Source organism: Bombus terrestris, chromosome 15 (genome assembly GCF_910591885.1).
Source record: "Bombus terrestris chromosome 15, iyBomTerr1.2, whole genome shotgun sequence".
In the NCBI taxonomy this organism is placed as follows: domain Eukaryota; kingdom Metazoa; phylum Arthropoda; class Insecta; order Hymenoptera; family Apidae; genus Bombus; species Bombus terrestris.
In genome coordinates, this window is record NC_063283.1 from 1275345 (window position 1) to 1292826 (window position 17482).

The 17482-nt window shown below is 39.9% G+C and overlaps 2 protein-coding genes across 8 annotated transcripts in view; one reads left to right on the forward strand and one right to left on the reverse strand.

Moving 5' to 3' along the window:
* LOC100643218 (acid sphingomyelinase-like phosphodiesterase 3a) overlaps window positions 1–17225 on the forward strand; it is a 49998-nt gene extending 32773 nt beyond the window's left edge. For all 6 annotated transcript variants that reach the window (XM_012316634.3, XM_048412776.1, XM_012316633.3 and 3 more), the window contains 4 exons: window positions 12241–12421; window positions 13988–14097; window positions 14692–14867; window positions 15902–17225. In XM_012316634.3, the coding sequence (XP_012172024.1) occupies window positions 12241–12421; window positions 13988–14097; window positions 14692–14867; window positions 15902–16154 (720 nt within the window). In that variant the 3' untranslated portion in view covers window positions 16155–17225. The remainder of the gene's footprint in view (window positions 1–12240; window positions 12422–13987; window positions 14098–14691; window positions 14868–15901) is intronic.
* The window catches only part of LOC100645775 (glutathione S-transferase 1-1), a 97460-nt gene that overhangs the window by 52531 nt on the left and 27447 nt on the right, over window positions 1–17482 (reverse strand). The window lies entirely within an intron of this gene.

The following is a 17482-nucleotide window of genomic DNA, read 5'->3' on the forward strand; positions in this document are numbered from 1 at the left end:
TTCTACATTTTGTCTACTTTTACATTACTTTCCAAATTTCCCATAAACGCAAGCAAATCTGCGCTTTAAGCATAAGTTTCAGATATCTAACGCGTCTCTTGTGTTCGACATCACGAGATATTTGCAACCATGTTTTGCTGCTACTTCGACTTTGATCACAATGTATTATCGACATCTTATTCGAGGTCTCCATACGATTCACCGATGATATTATTAAACTGAACTCATAACATGTCGTTATCGCGATATCGTTTCTAGTATCCTGCTGTTCTTATTATTTTTGCGCCGAAACAATATTCCACTAAGTTTTAAGATACGTAACGTTATTAAAGTCAGCAGCTTCGCAAACTTTTGTTTATCCCCGTTATGGCAAGATTATATAGCCGGACGAGAGATTGCGTATCAAATTCCATCCTTCGTCGACATTTCCTCCAGGCTGTTCCTCTCGCTTTTCAACAAGTTGTATAAATTTTGTCGACAAACACAGATTCGATCGACTAATTCTTTTAGAAAATTAAAATCCTATTTTTCTCTGTTATATCTTTATTCTTTCGAAAAAGGAAAAACATATTGGGTACTTGGGAGACTTTCATGAAGTCTCACTACCGTGAGTTCTTTGAAGCACGAATATGTGAAGATTATCATCTTTATTGCGGTTGCGAAGAGATGATATTTCTTTATGACTTTCTTGACATACTCTCTATATATATTTGTGCTTCTTTGAAACGTATCTGCCACTTTACGTACTTACATTTCACGAACTTCTTTATCATTTCTCTAGCATTTATATTTAAATTGTAAAAAATTTGTTTTAAGAAATATCACCACCGCATAAAAGTGTCTGCAGAAAGTGACGATACCTTGCGATACAATTTTTTTGCCATTACGTTTATCAAATAATGGGACACGATGATTATGAATCATGGTGATTATATTCGTAAAATTTGAAACAGTCGACTATTCTTTGTATTAATAAGCCATAATATTCGACGAGACCATCGGCTAATTTTTCACGAAATGTATATTCGCAACAAGTCTCTTCTAACTTCGATATATGTTTCCAGACCCGTTTCAAATTTTACTACTATAATCACCATGACTCATAACCATCGTGCCCCATTATAGCGATAACGAAATTTCAAAAAGTTTCATGTAATGCGCATATTTCGAATAATTTGTACATGGAACGTCGAACAACTGCGTTACCCTTTCTACGCAGAACATTTATACGAATGTTCATGCTCTCTATCAATTCGACATAATGCATTCACGGCACCGCTACGAGCGAGATCCCTGATCAAACAAAGAAGGAGCATGAACAAGAAAGTGAGAATAACATCGTTTGGAACATTACTCGGCCAGCTCCTTTGTTTGTTCGGTTTTCCCGTTTTAACGACCCGCTTCTCCTGCAGAGGCTGCTATTTGATCGTTCTGAGAGTAAACGTCGGAGCAATAGCAATTGTAATTCATTATACAATTCGTCATTAAGCAGTCAATATTTTTCAAGTGTAATTTTCTAGAGCTCTCATCGAAATGACTGCTTCGAAGAAAATGCAATTAAAAGTTTACCGTTGTCATCTAGACGTAATAGGTTCTCTCAAAGAACGATATGAAATGGTACGAAGGAAGAAGAAAAGGAAATTTCATAATCAACATTGATCCAGAAGGAAGTTGCCCTTAAGAAGATTTGCTCGAGTGCGAAGAAATTTCTTTTCGAAGAATGGCAATCGAAGGGAAATGTGCTTTTATGGGAGGAATATAATAGTCTTTGTTCAGAAACAAGCTGCTTGCGACGAACGTTACAGTATTACAGCGAGAGATATTCATTTTGTTCGATGTGTAGTACCAAGTACGAGTGAGTCCAACTTTGTAAGATGTAGAGAAGATCTGTATAATTATTATCTATAAGAATCCTTCGACAAATCGTTAAAGAAATTTCCTTAACGATTTAATTAATTTGAAGGAGTATTTGGCAAAACAGTTGACACATTTAACGTACCGGGGAAATGACACATTTAATGCCGGGGGAAATTTGTCGTGAATTCAGATTCCGTATCGTCGCAATTACATTTTCGTAAAAATCAATTTTGCTACGGCGCTAATGAAATTTCAAAATGTTTCGCGTAATATAATATGACAAGTTTCTTCGGATACTTCCGTGAGCCATTGCGTATATTTATCTCGTATAATAGAACGATACTTGTTTTGTGCCACGACAAGTTCGATAATTAAAGGATCAAGCCAGACATATGCGCGATGGATTGTGCACGCTCGTAAAACAAGCCCTGCATAGTTTAAATCGACGAGCCGACGAGAGGAAGGCAGACGGATGAACAGATGAACAGCGAGGGAGAAAAAGAGAGAGAAATGGAAGAAGAGAATCGGGGAAGGTTCGTCCAAGTGGCGGTAAAGGAAGTTTATTGACGAAACGTCAATTCCCGAGGATGAAAATCGTGCGGCGCCGTGCAGTATCAATGCTGATGCCGCTTCGTTTCCTCCATTTTGGTTCCCGTCGCGATAAATTATTTACACGGGACGCAGTTATCGGGATGACAGGCTATCAGTCAATAACAGAACTTCCGACCCAAAGCTTTATAGCCTGAAAGCGACCGTTGAATCCGCCTTCTCCGTGTGGGGATATGAAGTTTCGCAGGAAATATTAATATTCGATATTGTTCGACAGCTCGATGATCATTCCATCGCGGGATACCGTCTGCATGCATGTATGAAATTTTCGAAGACAACGGTATGAACCGTGCTTACAAATAAATTTTATAGAATGGTTATCTTTTTAGGGAATTACGATGATAATAATTCATAGCCATAGAGAGAGAGAAAGAGAGAGAGAGAGAGAGAGAGAGAGAAGAGAGAACGAAAAGTACAAACATATAACTTGGTAAATAGTAGGTGATATAATACATGAAATTTAACGATACGAGATATATTAATATTACATGTAATTGGTACCCAGCGATAGCATTTCCCGTATACAATGTTTCAGCTGTTTTAAATCGATTTAGCGCTATCCTATCGATACGAATAGACGTGACAATTCTTTTTAAATAAAATCTTTTTACATAGTTGCAAAAATTTACTTCATACATGATAATTGGAAGAGTTAAGTGGCAGATGTAGTAGAACGTGGTAGTAACGAAGTAATTAAATTTAAAAAGCAACGAAACGGTTAATATCGACTTATCGAGCTTTTACATTGGTATTGGAAAATACGTTTGAATGTTTTTTCCTATTAATATTGTATATATTAGTTTGTTTATTTCACGTAAAAATCCATGATATAGTTGTCACAAACTTTTACGATTAATGCCTTTAGTTACGGTGCTAGTTACATGTTTTTAGACAGCTATCTAACGGTATTGTTCATTTTGAAATATGTACGTTGTCGAGTATAATTAAACGGTAGTATGTTCATTTTTATTCCGTTGTTATATGTTAGGTCTCGTGTACGTACGTGGATAAGTTTACGTTTTGAAAATATCGTTCTAGGATTACGAATTGTATTTCTTTCGTAATACGATCAATGCGCTGGCCCTTCTATATACATACGTATAAATAATACCAATCAATAAGTTCAATCACGATAAACAAGCAGATGAGGATAAGCATGATGAATAAAGTTGTTTGTATTTACAGACCAAACAGACTCTTTCTTTACCAAAGGAACAGAGATTGCGGAAATTAAGGTATAAAAGTTACGAACTTTTTTCTATCGATATAACGATCGTCTATTTTGAAGTTTATTAAATATTGTTAAATTCTTTTATATATAGTTTTATTCCATCGATATTGAATATTGCAAATTTAAGATTCGCGTCCAATATTTCAGAGAAACAATTTTTAAAGCTTTTCAGTAACCAGCTTTTATGTAATATTTTCCAATTCGTGTTTCACAATATCCTTTGTTCCCAATTGCTTCTTTTGATGCGTTAAGTTAATATTCTTTCGTATTTTAAAATACTTCTTGCACAAGACCGAAGCGAATATTACAGTCATAATAAAAAGAAAAAGAACTGTTCAAAATTTATCTGATACGCTCGAGATTTTACATCTTGCGCTTGCAATTTATTAGTAATTTTGTAAAATGCTATTACTTCCACGAAGTTATTGTGCTCATCGAACTTTATCTTCCAATGATGTTGTGCTTCTTTAAACATGCTATATACTACAGGCGGAAGGTAGATCGATATTTAATATCTACGCTTATAAGTTACGGGAAAATGGTATAAAAAAGTGGCACAGACCAACAGCCCGCAACTGCTTAAGTTGGCGTCGAACTTTGTAAACGAATCAGGTTTAAGACCCTCGTAATCGTACTAGCGCGCAGAAATATCACGAATCGATTTATCTTTAGCAAAAAGTCGGTTATAGCCGCAATTCGCGGTGTTTCGTGTCTTTAGAAACGACTTTCGCACACACGCCCAAACTGGAAGACTTACAGTGCACGTTACAAATTGTTTCCTCTAAAAGTATCAGATATGAAGATATAAATTTCCTTTCTTATTGACTGTCGTACGATAAGTAAAAATATTGTCCATATACCAAACAGCAAAATCTCCTTCGTATCGTAGGAAGCCTGCGTTAAATATAGGCCATTTAATACCTGAACCTCGAATGAGACACTAGTTGCTATATTTGATAATATGGATATAATTTAGCTCCAAGATGGCTCTTACTCTTAATTCTTTATTTTCAACCATGGATTTCACTAATATAGAACTCTAATTCTGACCAACCGTCATAAATCATAAATTTTTCATTGATTTTATCTTTTTGCGTTCTCCTACCTTTTTCGTTCGATACGGCTATTTCTAAAAGACGTTTAGTCAGATAATATCACAAAGATAAGTAGAATTATTAAGTCGAAAAGCAAGAAAATTTGTTTCGTATAAAATTCAATTCGTATATATTTCAACAGGCAAATGGGATATTACGTATCGACTATATTTAAATGTGATAGAATGTTTCATACAGAATTAAAACATAACTGAAAGTAAATAGAAAAATACGAATTATAACGATCAACGTGTAAATATATGCGTAACTATATCGTATTGGAGAAAATTTATTTTTAAATATAAAGTGTATGCGGTTTAACCGAAAACTGTCAAAAATAAGAAAGAATCGTGACACCCGATATTACCTCAAATGTTTAAGATCAAGCATAAATTGCAAGTTGACAATAACCACACTTTGATTTTGCCTATAATATGTACATATTATTTTTATGCTCGGAAACCAAAGAAATACGAAAATATCACTTATCGATCCAATTAATCAAAATTCAATCTGATACCAGCGTAATACCATTTCTAAAGAATAGCATCAGCAAAAGCTGCTCTTCCATTTTTCTCTCGATTAACGTTCGAAGAAACATACTTCGAACAAAAGCACATGATTTCACCGTTTCATGGAAAGCTGTGATAGGGTGGAGCGAATTCCGCAGAAGAAAGATGGCCGGGCAATGTGTCTCGTCGATCAAGCCCGAACTCTTTCCCCGAAAATTTACTCTTCGGCCCAATAAACGAGTTTCCATCGCCCCCTGCCGCGAGTTCGATCTTTATCCGGAACAAACGTCTATTTCATATCGGCCGCGATGAAAAGAATTCCAGCTTTCCCCCGCCCTTATGTTCCCTTTCGGCTAGGAGAACGACGAGAAAGAGAACTTTATGAGTTTGGTGGCCGGAATGAGATCGACCGCGAATTTATTCCACGGCCAATTACCATTCGGCCGGTGGGCTCTTTGCATTACGATCTCGCCGGATACGCGCTACAATTGCCGCGATATCGGTGTCGGATGACGCGCTGCCTCCAGATATCGGTTATCGATTACGAGCCTCCGGCCGTTTAGAACGAGGAGAATCCTTCAAGCTGGCTGAATGTTACCAGCGGTGATAAATTATGGTAGGACTTTGAATTCCATACACGGAACCAGGATCTATATACTCGTGCACCTAAATCGTTGCGTGCCGATCCTATTGATCTCTCGATCACGTTCAGGTACACAGGATATTCTATAGATTTTTATAAAAAATTTGTCTACCGTGATTTGTAGTTACGAAAGATGCAAAATAAATAAAGTATGGAATCTTAGACATACGAGAAAACGCAACGTACTAATAAGAAGACGATTGAATTTTTCATTTATAGAAAATTTAAGGGTGCAAAAATGCGTTACTGATATTTCCAGTAAAACGGACCAACTACGATAGAACTTCGATAAAAGCTCGAATAAGTCTGCAAGCCGATATCAAGCGCGAACGAGTTATCAGGCTGAAACCACTTAATGCTTTATCGATCTCGTTAGCGTACGAGGAAACCGCGGAAAATAGACGATCCTGGATTAGCAATAATAATTTAAAACTAAAATCAGCTACGTGTTGGTTTACTAATTTAGGATACGTAGCCAATGCCGTGGCCATCATAAATCTTGCTCAACCCCTTGTAAAGTATCACTCAAGTGCGATATCTCCAGAGATTCTACGTTGAGTTTTCTGAAAAATCCTGCTGGACCGTGTGTAGTCGGCTGAACGGAAGATAGAAATCTGATTTGCCCTAGCCAGATATAATCCTTTCTCCATCTCCTTTTCAACGCTCGTTCCCCTATTCTATAGCTGCCTGTCTTTGTTCTCTCTCTCTCTCTCTCTCTCTCTTTATTCTGTGCAGCACGCTCGTAAGGGGATCATATGAAACGTTCGTACGGCAGATTGGCAAGAACGATCGTCGCAAGCTCATGTCGAAGATCGATCGATGACCGATAATACGATTACAAATTACGAGCCGTTTAGACACGTCAGCGGATGAAACTGACCAATCAACGACACCATTGTTACCCTATCCGATTTATCGACGACCGAACCGTGAATAGCACGGTGATTTTTGTGCCTATCGACGATGCACTTTTCAGCTGGAAATCAACGTTCGACCGAGATTCACCGGCACACTAGGGAAAAAATTTATATGTGAGCCTGTTTTTCTGCCAGATAGCGCGGCAACGTTTATTGCCAGCCGCGAGAAATTAAATTCAACCTCGGAGCACCGATACTTTTTGTATTCGTTCGTTGGTGCACACTCGATGGACATATCGAATTGCAATGGACAAAACAAAATTGGATAAGATTGTTTTTCGTTCCTCTAGAGGCGACGGATCGTTAAATTGTTGTTATAACACGAGAGCTACCGTTTTCGTATTTTCTATATACAAAAAAAAAAATGTCTTCTATATAGAATTTATTCTGTTTGTTGCTATCTGTTAAAAAATACTTTAGCTCAACGTGAAAAACGGTTTTCTTCGAGCAGGTGTAAATAAAAGAAAATAAGTCTTCGCATACCGTTGGCGATACTTTAGTAATTATTCAAAACGATAGTCATCTGTAGACACTCTATATTTACTTCTAACAAGAAAACACTGAATTTTCTTCATGGATAAATTATTTTCGAATAAATGGAACAAATGTTGCGTCATAATCGCTAAGCTAGAATGAAAGCCGAGCAGAGAAATTCGAGTATTACACGAAGCTGGTCTACGTGATAACCCGTAACAGAAATGCAGACTGGCAAAGATAGAACAGCTTCTTCCTGAAAGTGTAACACTTGAACACCATGCGTATTTGTAAAATGTCGAGCACTCTTTCGTTTCTAAGCGTGTCGTTCGTGTGCGAGCGAATGCAACGAACGTATACGAAACGCGACTACGTAAAATCTTGCTTACCATCATATGCAGATTCTTTGAAAGCATACTACGTCCCATTTGGATTGTGACGCAAACTCTACGTGCGCAAACCATACAAAGGTAGGCACTCAGCCTCGCTTTTCTTCTGTCACTGGCATTGATCATTACGCTATCAAGATCCATCTTGCTGCAAGTCCAGTTTTTTTTACACGTTTTTCTCACGATATTTTGTATAATATATCGTAAATAGAAATTGAAAGCGTTACAAGCGTTGTACATAAATACAAAAAGTAGCTCACAGCTACGACCAACTTGGAAACATTGGTAAAAATTTATTTCTTAAATTGCTGCTAAAGTTCGGTGTACTATCAATCCAGTTTTGTAAATAAAGTGTCCAAAGTATAAGACGATTTTGGAACAAAAGAAAGCGTTCATCAATTGTACGAAAGAACAGAAAGTTTCGCCGCCTATTCGAAATTCACCAAGAAGTTTGGAAACTCTGTCAGCCAACGATAAGACTCGGAAGTTGGCGTTAAGTTCTCCCGGAACCGTGGAGTTCTTTTCTGAAGTGAAATTCATTGCCTGCCGTGCCGCACTGCATCCGCGCGACACGTCCGGGAATAAGAACAGCCGACATTCGCAACGGATTAATTTCCCGATACATCGTGAACGAGAAACGAAAAAAAACAAGAAATGCAAAAAGAAAAAACGAGCGATTTTGTCGATACACGAATTCGTGCGAAGCGACAGGCCAGCTCCCTTTTGCCTCTGTTGAATGTCAGAGAAGCCACACGTAATATGCACGTGTACCGATTCTCTGTATCGCGCGCGAAATAGTTCAATTTCACGTTGCAAATCAGATTTTTTTCGGGTTTCTTTTAATATACAAGCCGTACCCATCAATCTGACGTGTACGAACGGGGCCGTGTACGAATGTATTCGAACAGAGACGACAGTCCTTTTTCAAAGAGAAGCTATACGAGTACCGTGTACCGATGTAGTAGCTACACGGTTTCTTCCCTACGGATTGATCGAAAGGCAAGAAACGATGTATTGTGACCCGCGATGGATGTTTAGACGTATTCGTTTCGCATTTCGGTCTCGTTCAAATTTCTCTGTGCTGCTTACGAGTTGCATGGAATTTTTTTATGAAACTGTACGCGTTCCTCGCTTTGTAAGTACGTTCTTGGTGTTTGCAAGAAACGCAATAGTCGCTGTTTATATGTAGCTTACTTATCGAACAAAGCGCTGAAACGTATATGCTTTATTAAAACATATGAAAGGTTCTGAAGTTTGTAGTTTGTACAACGAAACATATATATTATATTATATATTATAGATTGTATAATATAATATGTATAATATTTTAATAATATACGTAATATTTGTATAATAGCTATCTATTAAACTCACTTTGATTTTGTTTCATCTCGGTGAGCCAGTAAATTCTTTGTATCAGTTCGTATTACACGCATTAATATCTCTATTAATGTCTTTCTTTTTTGAAGTTATCCGCACATAAAAGTCTAATGGCGTAAAATTGGAGGCGATGTTCGAGGGAAAAGTAGCGTTCTCTCTGTATTTCCTATTTTTATCATAATTTTTGAATAGAGCTTTAAACGGGTTATGTTTATATAACCGCTTTTGCTTAATTATACCCGTAGTATAAACTGAGAAAGTTTCGACCCTGTGAGATCTTCGCTACGTACATACGCCAACCCGATCAAGTATCCAAAATTCATGAACACGAATTTGATATTGTTAATATCTTGATATGAATTTTCTGCTATGCGTAGAATCTCAATCTCGTGTTGCAGTATATTACGGATAATCGTTCGACCTAGGTGAAAGCAACGAAGAAGCATTTAAACAGAAATTGAAGAAAATATTTAGTGCGGAATAAATAACGTCGAAATTTCTAACGATACTGTATCGAGACTAATAATTTGCATAGCTTGGCACAATAAAGCACGTGAAGATTCTCTCTCGGACCGGGAGAAATATTCTGGAAATTGAAACGGCGAATATTAAATATCGGAGCACGGCGGGAAAGCGGAGAGATATGCCGGAAATCACGAGTCACTGACGCGACAAACTGGGGTCTCCGCGAAAATTCAGAACGGTGTATGGTCGACTAACTGGGAAGACAGCCGTAGGTTTCTCAGGATTTATGTAATATCGAGGGCGTGTGCAGCGCGTAACGAGACTATACGAGAAGTAATCAATCGACAAGCAGGGAGGTGTTTCGTGATACGAAGGAAGCAGAATATACGGGCTCGTAATGTCTGGGAAGAGTGGGTCGTTCGTGCCTACCGAACCGCGTAACACTTATCTCTTTCGGCGGGCAAAGTTTCGTTCCCCGGTGCCCGATCGACGGTATTCACCGTTTAAAGAAATCTACTTTTTCCCAGCGGTGCAATTCGTTCAGAAGGAATCTCCGTGCGAATGGAAAAGGACTTTTTCCCCGCTTTTTTTCTCTTATCAGCTTAACGAGCTTTTCTTTATCCACCCGACGACGCTGCGCCATCCTACCTTCTCTCTTTTCTTTCTTCCGAGTGACACTCTGGCTTCTGTTCTTCCGCTAGTGAACGTTTTCTTCTATTTTTCACCGTCTCTGCGTACCTTTCCCTTTTCTTGTATTCTTTGATTCCTTGCTGCTTTTTCTCTGCTACGTATCATCCGTTGGCCAGTGACGTCATTTTTTTGCACGAGAACGTTCTCTCTCCTTTGTTGCCTCTTCACCTTCACCTCTTAACCGTCGTTATTTTCATCATTTTGCACAGACGGTTTTTATTCCTTAACTCATACCGTCGGTTCCACCGTTACAATTTTACCAGTTCTTGTCGTTACTCTAACTCGATCTCTCGTCGCCTTTGTTTGTTCTACGGGTTCTTTTCGTTTGGTTTTTACGCGTCGTCCGACTGCTTCTTCCGTCTTTCGCTCTCTATTTTCCGGCCCTTCGTTTCTCGCATTCTTGCTTCACGACAATAACGCTTCTGGCTTCGTTTCTTGACATGGAAATTTTGCACCGTGTATGAATCGGCGCGTGTATTTCTCCTAGCACAAGGAAATTAGCTAGACGCTGCGAGAGAAATAGCGGAATGTTCCGCGTGAGTTCATTTATAATTGGTCAACTTATTGAAATTCAACGAATCATTGAAAATTCGCGATATATTTGTGCCATAAAAGGATATTCTGATATCGTCGACGTAGTTTAACTAACAACGAAGATTTTCATTGGCAAGCTTATGATGCGCTCTCGTAGAAAACAAGTAAAAAATTTGTAAAAAATAAAGCCTGCGATCCCATTCCTGCACGATTGTGTGCATCGCGTTATTAGAAATATAAACCTGTCGAATCGCATAGCGTTACCGGAGCGAAATCGCAACGATGTCGCATCGTTCATCTGCATCGCATTTTACATACCAATTAAGGCGAAAAGCCGTGACAGCCGGATTTAAAAGTGGTACATTTATGGCTGGTCGATTCTATTCTCCGCAAATAACTTTTATTAATTTGAATTATATTAATACTCAAATAGAGAAATACAATAACATATTCACGAAAATGATCCGTTTTGGTACCGACGAAAATACTAGAATGCAATGAGTATTAATTCAAAATAATGTACGAGGAAGGAAGTTGCAAGATAAAAAGATACTTTTTCTTCTAATATACAAATTTATATGCAAATGTCTCATTGACTTTAATAACAAATAATACGAAACTTGAAAGTATTACACGTAGTATACTTTCCATCTACTTACCCTCTCACTATTATACTTTATTTCACTCACATTGCGTGAAATCGAGCGGAAGCAGCCAGTTTATAAGCTTTAAACATAGAAGCTGCGGTACAGTATCAGCATAGACTGCGTTTAACTTCGCGAACGTGCTCGATTAGGTATTTCACGGTAACTCGCGCCTACGATTCGTATCTTGCGTTGATTCCGCCACGTGGATAATGCTTACGGAATTCAGTTTACTAACGCTAACGAGAGAGTTGCTCATTACGAGCAGTTACTGCGAGAGTGATTCCACGAAACACTTCTTGCTGCTCAACGCGCCTACTTAATCGAGATGCAGTCACGTGACAATCCCCACAGGGAAAACTTGTGAATCAAGTCTGTACATTACGTTTAGCCCTCTAGCCGCAGGCGACGACGAAATCGCCTTCTATTCTATTAATTTTGACGGGGTACGCTCTAATAACGCGACACATTTTTCGTATTCCGTAAAAAATCTCGTCTTATAGCGTTAATCCTGCTGTGGCCATCGAACGTTTTACGTCTCTGTAACTAGTTCCATCCAAGAAGAAGTTTTTTTTCGTTAATTACTAAAAAGTTTGATGTTTTTGAAACAGCTTTGGCATAAAATTCAAATGATACGTGTCGACAATGATTCTTTTGTAGTTTCCTCAAATTTTGGAATTTGTCTAACAATACGAAAGGACGCAACACGGGTAACATCGACGAGAATGATCGATTAACAAACGAAAAATCAGATTCGTTCGAAGAAGCGAATTAAAACGATATTTTGTACAATGTTTTTAGGTGTACATCGTAGGCCACACACCACCAGGGGTGGACGATCGTGAGAGCGGAGCGGCGATGTTGAGCGAACGACACAATACCAAATATCTCCAGCTGATCCGGTTGTACTCGGACATCATTCGCGGTCAGTTCTTCGGTCACTGGCACTCGGACACTTTTCGCGTGGTCTATAGCGATACCGGTACGTGTATACGTCTTGTGCCTTCTTGTTGGCAATACCAACAAGCGTGGCGGTTGAACGCGGCGAATCAACCGAGGTGGTCGGATCGATGCGCAGGCATCGTATCGCACCCAAAACTCTGTTCAGCCTTTTACGATACGCGGTTCAGCAAGTGGCTGTTCCTCTTTCTTTTTCAGTTTCGTGCACACAGCCGTATCTTACATTTGCTTCACGCTACATTTCTGTTCCGGCCTATCTTTCTTTTTCGTGTTTCGAACTTAACAACTCGGATTTTCTTCTTTTTTTTCGCGCGTGGAAACATTTAACGTTCAATGCATCGAAATGGAAGTAAAATCGACGTTCGTTCTTTTACTACGTCTTTATCACGATTGTTTCGCTACGCCGTTCGCAAAACGCTACGCTCGTGAATACCGTTGATGCTGTATTCGTGATTTTGATCCTTTCGTTCCCTTTTGTCACGCTGACTTTGGCTTTATCGTATTTCGCTTTTGTCGTTTGCGGGCTGAAGCGCGTCTTTGTTGGCGATTCAATAGCGGTTTGACTTTCCTAACGATCCAACACGTATTGGCTAAGTTTGAACGCGCCCCAGTTCAACCATAAAGGAATGGTGAAAAACGCGTGCCGTCGGTGCTTTATTACAAACTCCGTCACGGATGCGGCTTGACAGTAAAATCTATAAAATGCATTAAGCTTCGAGCAGGTAATTATTCCTATGTAGTTTCCCTGATATACTGATAATGTAGACGTCGATCGCCCGTAATCCAACGAAAGCTTAAACGAGCAATTTATTTTGTTATCCTGAGATTAACGATCGTATATACGTTAAAGCAAAACGTTCTTTGTTAATCTTCCCACTATTTATATATATTTATAATTGTACGTAAAAGTTCTTTTACATTCGTACTGTACTACTAATTTCGATATCTTGGAATTTTTGCTTCGATTTCTGCAAATAACTTAAAACTTTTCGATGTGTTGTCGAAGCATATCAATATTAATTTACGATTACGTTGATTATCGCGTTGTATCATTTGCTCGATTTATATTATTCTCTCCGTAGTTTACTGATTCCTGGAATATCCACGAAACGTGTAAACTTTACGATTATAAATAATAATAATATTAATGTTTCTCCTGGTGAATTAAAAATATCTTAGATTTTCGAAAATAATTTTCACGATCGAATAAACGCCGGTGCATTTTTGTCGGTGAAGTGACTGTAAACGCAGGGTGGTTCAATTTTACGACGCTGTATAGGTCCATTCGGTCACGTTCTACTCATATTTTTCAGAGCGTTCCTTCATCGAAACGACCGAGGCCGCGAACGATAATCAATAAATTCCCCGCGTGTGTCGTTCAATAGCCAGGATACTTTTCAGCCGTTTTACAGTCCGCTTTATCGGTCACGCCAACGAGTTTGGCGCGCTTTTAAAACGTTCCTATCTCTTTTACGTTCACTTACGTTAACATCCTACTCGTTCAGCCACAAATATGTATACACATTGCGACACGCGGAAAGAATTCAAAGAATAATTGATTTTACCGTGATGACGTTTGTGCCGCTAGGTCTGCCGGTGTCATGGATAATGATGGCACCCAGTATATCACCAAGCACGCCTGGAGGGCCAAACAATCCAGGTTTAAGATTGTACAAATTCGAAACTGCCACTGGTCAGGTAAGTAAAAATGATCTACGTCACGTGACGTTCGTAGTCTCTGACCGAACGATTTCTATTTATGCGATTTTTCGATCGCAAGAAATGTAGAGCGTACAAGATGTTTGGAAAAAGGGCTCGATACTTAAAGAGCTTATGGTGAGTAAAGTGAAAGATGTCTGATCAACGGAGACTATAAAGCCGATCCTTTCTGTGTAAAAACAACTCTTATTAACGCTTGAAGATTAGTACAAATCCTCGTATTTGTAAACGTTTAATATGTCTTCCTCCCATTTCTATACAAAGCTCGCATTTATGGATCGTAAATCAACATACAGTGGAACACCGTTTATGGGAACAAAATTTTAGTCAATGCTGATCGACCGAAACCTCGCCAACGTGAACGAAAAATGCTATCAGAGAAAACTTTTTCACTTCCATTGCATGTACTTCGATTATATAAACGATAAAAATATGCTTAGACATTGTTTTACTTTTCTGAGCGAGTAAATACCATAAGGCCTTTAAGTATCTTCTTGTCTTTTGCCTTTTTCATTTCTAACAGCCTGTATAGGATTCGTCGACCTATCTTCTCTTCTGTTCCGTCGTATTCAGGTGCTGGATTATACGCAGTATTATCTTAATCTGCCGGACGCGAATTCAGCCGGGACGGCAAACTGGTTGGCCGAGTACTCTCTGCTTGAGTACTATGAACTTCAGGAAATTACAGCGATCACTCTTCACGACCTGGCTGACCGATTCACGCAATTCAATGATTATGCTTTCGTCAGGTACGTAAACGGTTCGACCGACAAATTTTTCCATCTGTCTAGCAGAATACGTGACCGCGATCGTATCGTGGACAGGGATCATTGATCATCCGGATTACAACCACCCTTTCATTCCCTTTATTCCTTCGGGCTCGAGTATTTCGTACGAAAATGTGGAACGTTACTTTGATGTATTTCCACTTTGGCATTTCTCGGTTTTTTCGCGTTCCTCTGCTGCTGCATGGTACGCGATTCGTAATTAAACTCTGGACTTTGAGTTTGAACTATACCTTGCAAAAAAAAAAAAAAAAAAAAAAAAATAGAGCAACGTTGGCGCGATTAAAAAATAGTAGATACGTTTATATTGCTCTTTTTTTGCCTACTTTTAGTTTTACATTCCAAGTATTTTATATATCATCTATCATTAAAATAGAACATCGATTACGATCGAAAGCAACGATTTTCACATTTAAAACGATGCAATTCGCACTTTAACGAAGCTCGCTAGATTCTTTGAAAGTTTGCAACAACATTCAATTTCACAACAAACTTCGTAATTTAAATTCGCTTTAATTTCGCTTTCAAGGCATCTCGTGCTCATCTCCGCTATCGTAATCGCGTGAAATGGGCGATATCGCGCGAAAGACCTTGAAAACTCTCGCACCGGGGAGGTGCTGTTAACGGATGACTGACGTAGGTTGTTCGTGACAAAGTTGCGCGACCACGCAGCACCTGTACCCGGGGATCAATGTGGGAATGTGCTCGACGCTGCGCGGTAACATTTACGTGATCCGATGCGGCGATTGCACGAGCTAGCCGCGACGTATACGCGCCGTACCCGTTGCTGCATTAATAATTTCCATATTTCTCGAGCAATTATCCGGCACGATAATTCCTCGAGCCGCTTGACGCTGATAACTGTCTACCCTTTTCAACGCAATCGCGTCATTACGATGCTAATGACTGTCCCGATACGGTGGCTTGCGTCTCGCAGAGCCTAGCCAGCTCCACGGCTGATTATCTTTCCGCGCACGCGGCCGCTTATATTCCCATAGATACTATGCGGCCAACACGGTCTCGTTGCCGCGGGAAGTGGAGCAGATTTGGGGCTGCGGAGGACCGCTGAACGGAGCTTGCGCTCTCCATCATTACTGCACGGTCACCCGGCTGAACCCAGAAAACTACAGGCAATGCTACTCCTCGTATGCGTACGCACTCGCTTCCACCGGTCCATCCACGCCGCGACTCTACTTCTCGCTGCACCTGCTCGTCCTGTTGGTTTCTGCGGAGCTACTGAGGAATCGGTAGGTTGGAATCCCAACGGCCTGGCGAAAGACGACTGCGTTACAAGCGACCAAAAGCTCAGCTCCCTGCTCTTCCTGATGCGCCGATGACATTTACGTCGGCGATCACCGCGCGCGACCGATCGAACTCGGATGTTGTTTAAGCGGCAGCAAATCTTCGAGCCAATCTCACGCTGCCACCGCAGTTGACGATGTCTCGTTCCGTTGTCGCGATGTTTGCTCGCAAGGGGAGCAGCCGGATAGAGAAGGGAAGGGAGCGTCGGTATGTACCGCAGCGAGTGATTCACTTTGTCTCTGTGTCTGCCTCGATGTCTGTCTCTTTGTCCACGTCTTCTCTCTGTCGTATCACGCGAAGGGGTTTGGACGTCACGGGAAAATGGGACTTTTCAACGCCACAGCGATATCACGTCACGCGTTCCGCGGGGATTCGTTCGTAGGCTCGAAGCGAGCGTTCCCATCGAAACACAGTATTTTCTATGTATGCCGAACGACAGGATGATGATCGCCTCGAACGACTGCTTCTTCGCAGTTTGAACGATCGTTTAATTACTCGGTCTACGAAATTTCATGGCATGATTGGCATTTGCTCGGTAGTGGCGAGTGGCGAGTGGCTCGACCTGATGTAATCGCGAGACGAGAGAGGGAGATGATCGACAGGGTAACCCTGAAATATAAACATGGTTCAAACGAAAGCGAATGAAAGAAATCAATGAAACCTTGATGTTGTACTTGCTTCTCTTAAACGTTTGTGTGCGTTGTTTTAACACGAGAGAATCGTATTTATTAGGGCGCGGCGCGCGCCTAAAATCAGCCGCGGAACACAAAGAACGATCCACGTAATGGAGAACGACGAATTTACGCGATGCATGAAACACACGATCGATCTCGTGAAACCGTTCATTATTCGGTGATGTCGCACGACTTGAATCCACCGTCAACGGAAGGGACGTCGGTGACCCCGGGACGACTGCGTCGAAGCGTTCTTAGCTCCAAGAACCATTATCGTATCGTACCACCATTTCGCGATTGTCGGAACAATACAGTATTTCTTAATAAACGAATCATGGATTTGTAACTACTAGTTATGAGTTATTTTAATCCAAACACGATCCTGTTAATCCTTTTCCGTTACGTCGATGATTCAACGTTCTTACTGTTAGACTGGAACGACTTTAAAAGAATAAATACTCTTATACGTGAAACAATGAGAAGATTACTACATGAAATACGCTATATGTATTCTAGCGATGTACTATATATGTCTGCATATAACAAACCGTAGTAATTCCACTTGTTGTAACTTTTATTTTTATTCGGATGCTAGCTACATTT